This window comes from Echinops telfairi, unplaced genomic scaffold (genome assembly GCF_000313985.2).
Source record: "Echinops telfairi isolate 266 unplaced genomic scaffold, ASM31398v2 ScPeMD7_2291;HRSCAF=2852, whole genome shotgun sequence".
Lineage (NCBI taxonomy): Eukaryota > Metazoa > Chordata > Mammalia > Afrosoricida > Tenrecidae > Echinops > Echinops telfairi.
This window is the reverse complement of record NW_022106189.1, coordinates 36976593-36979146: the sequence shown is the minus strand read 5'-3', so window position 1 is coordinate 36979146 and position 2554 is coordinate 36976593. Positions and strand designations below refer to the sequence as shown.

Sequence of the window (2554 nt, the reverse complement as noted above, 5' to 3'; positions counted from 1 at the left end):
CCCTGGCAATCTACAGAGGAGGTCACCCAGCACAACGGGGGCTCCCACTTTGCCTGGGCCAAGGAGGCCGAGGAGCGCAGCCGGCTCTGGACGGCTCGGCACAACGCCTGGTACGCCATCCTGGCGCTTCGGCCTGGTTCCAAGGTGAGGGGGCTGGGGGCCAGCATGCCTGCCCCTCCTGTGTGGAGCAGCAGGCTGAGGCCCAGAGACACCCCCAACCCCGAGCCTGGCTGCAGGCTACCCCTGCAGACTTGTTGTTCAGGGGCTCTGGGGCAGGGTGAGCTGGAAGCCCAGGGCAGCGTGATTGGGCACTGTGAAGAAAGGGAAGGCTTCCTGAAAGGCAGGGCAGGTGTTAGCATCAGCCCCATGGTTGGGGATCTAGAGAGCCTCCTGGGGATGACCCATGGGGTCCCCAAAGTATGGGGCCTGCAAGTAGCCGCGCCCACCTGGAGGGAGCTGAGGCTCTGAGGCCCACCCGGAAGTTTCCTGAAAAGAGGCTTTGAGTTGGAGCCCTGTGCCTGCCCGCCACCCTCCACCCCGACCTTGACTCTCAGCTCCTGGCCCTGTCCCCCCACCCAGGGCTACGCCACCGATGTGTGTGTGCCCATCTCCCGGCTGCCGGAGATCCTGGTGCAGACTAAGGAGGACCTGAAGACCTCGGGACTCACAGGTGTGGCCTGTTCCCTGGGATCCTGGTGGGTGGGTAGGTGAGGGGCTGGAGGCAGCAGCTCTGTCTTCCGGGCCCCCAGGAGCCATTGCAGGGCACGTGGGGGACGGAAACTTCCACTGCATCCTGCTGGTGGACCCTGAAGACCCCGAGGAGCTGCACAGGGTGGAGGCTTTTGCTCAGCAGCTGGGCAGGTAGGAACAGAGGGCAGCTGGTGGGGGGCATGCTGAGCGGTGGGGGGAAGGGAGGCGGCCATGCTGAGGACCTTTGTCTGCTGGCCTCCAGGCGGGCGCTGGCTCTCCAAGGGACATGCACTGGGGAACATGGGATTGGGCTGGGCAAGCGGCAGCTGCTACAGGAAGAGGTGGGGGCCGTGGGTGTGGAGACCATGCGGCAGCTCAAGGCCACGCTGGACCCCCGGGGCCTCATGAACCCAGGCAAGGTGTTGTGAGAGGCTGTGCATGCGCCATCCCTGCATCCAGACCACCTCAGGCCACCTTGAGCGCCCAGCTGGTGCCCCTGCCAGCCAGCCAGCCTTCTGTTTGGTCCCGGGTCTGGGTGGGGAACCTGGGTCCCTGGCTCCTCCCTGGTCTCCTGACTGTCCTGGGGTGGGGATTCTTGTCTAGTAAATGACTCAGGGTCCTTCCTGAGACCCTGCCTCCTCTCTGCGCTTACCCGTCCTGCCTGGCTGGGGAGGACAGGGTGGCTTAGGTCCTCCTCCAGGCCTGACAACGCCCCTCCAACTGGGCCCCTGCCCTGCCACAGACAGGAACCTGCTGCTCCAGGACAGCAGTCCTTCAGGTGAACCCACACTGCCTGGAACACAGGGCAGCTGTTGGGAGGCCAGCCCCTGGGCACTACTTCCGTACCTGGCATCCAGCCTGCCCAGCCCCTCCAGGGGCAGCCAAATGCCTAACCCCAGGTGCCATCGAGCTCCTCACCATTAGATATGGAAGTGACGTGATCCTCCCCATAACACACCTCTCCAGGGAGCAGTACCTGCAGCTTACCAACCTTTGTGCCCTGGCCAGTCGGCCTGTTCCCCTTGGCGGCCATGCTGCAAGCAGTTCTGCCGGTGGAACTGGGCGGTTGTTCCCCCAAAGCCCACAAGAGGGTGCTGGTCGCCACGAAAGCTCAGCAGCATCTAGCCTGGGTCGCTGACGCCCAGGACTAGCCCTTCCTGGCAGGGCCTGTAGCTCTGAGCCCTGGACGCCAACCCCTGCAGTGCCTTCCCATCTCCCATGGCCTCTGGGCCTTTGGCACCTTGGGAAAGGGCTGTATCCCACACAGCCTTCCTGACCCTCATGCCAAAGACAGCTTCTCTAATATGGGCAATGAAGCAGGCCAGGGGCTGTGCCAAGGGCTACTGCAGACTCCAGTCTCCTCTCCCCTACCCACTCAGCTCCTATGTTCTTGGCCGCCCGCCCCCGCACTGCCTCGGGGCCACATCCTCTTTTATGTGCCTTCCAATGCTCAGCAAATGGCCATCACCCCGAAAGTTTTTACTGAGAAAAATTTTCAACATACAGAAACATGGGAATAATAGTACGTTGTTCGTGGAAATACCAACCACTGAAGAAGCCACAATAAATGTTTGCCTCCTTTGTGTGTGTACTCTGGGGACCAAGCATCTAGAGTTGTTACACACTTCATGATGGAGCCCCCTCTGTACATGAGCGCCTTACATTGCTGTACGCCCGCAAGGCCATTCTGACTTAGAGACCCTACAGGACAGGGCACACTGCCCCGTCGGGGTTCCAAAGTGGTAAAACCTTTATGGAAGCACAATGCCTCATCTTGCTACCACCGAGCAGCTTGGGGCTCTGAACTACTTACCTTTCAGTTAGCAGCTAAGCATTGTATGTCTGGGCCCCTCGTTGCCACGAG

The 2554-nt window shown here is 61.4% G+C and overlaps 1 protein-coding gene across 1 annotated transcript in view; it reads left to right on the top strand.

The window, feature by feature from the left end:
* LDHD (lactate dehydrogenase D) overlaps nucleotides 1-2271 on the top strand; it is a 4971-nt gene extending 2700 nt beyond the window's left edge. The window contains exons 8-11 of the mRNA XM_004704543.2: nucleotides 17-144; nucleotides 580-670; nucleotides 750-861; nucleotides 953-2271. Of these exons, the coding sequence (XP_004704600.1) occupies nucleotides 17-144; nucleotides 580-670; nucleotides 750-861; nucleotides 953-1118 (497 nt within the window). The 3' untranslated portion in view covers nucleotides 1119-2271. The remainder of the gene's footprint in view (nucleotides 1-16; nucleotides 145-579; nucleotides 671-749; nucleotides 862-952) is intronic.
* The last annotated feature ends 283 nt before the right edge of the window (nucleotides 2272-2554 follow it).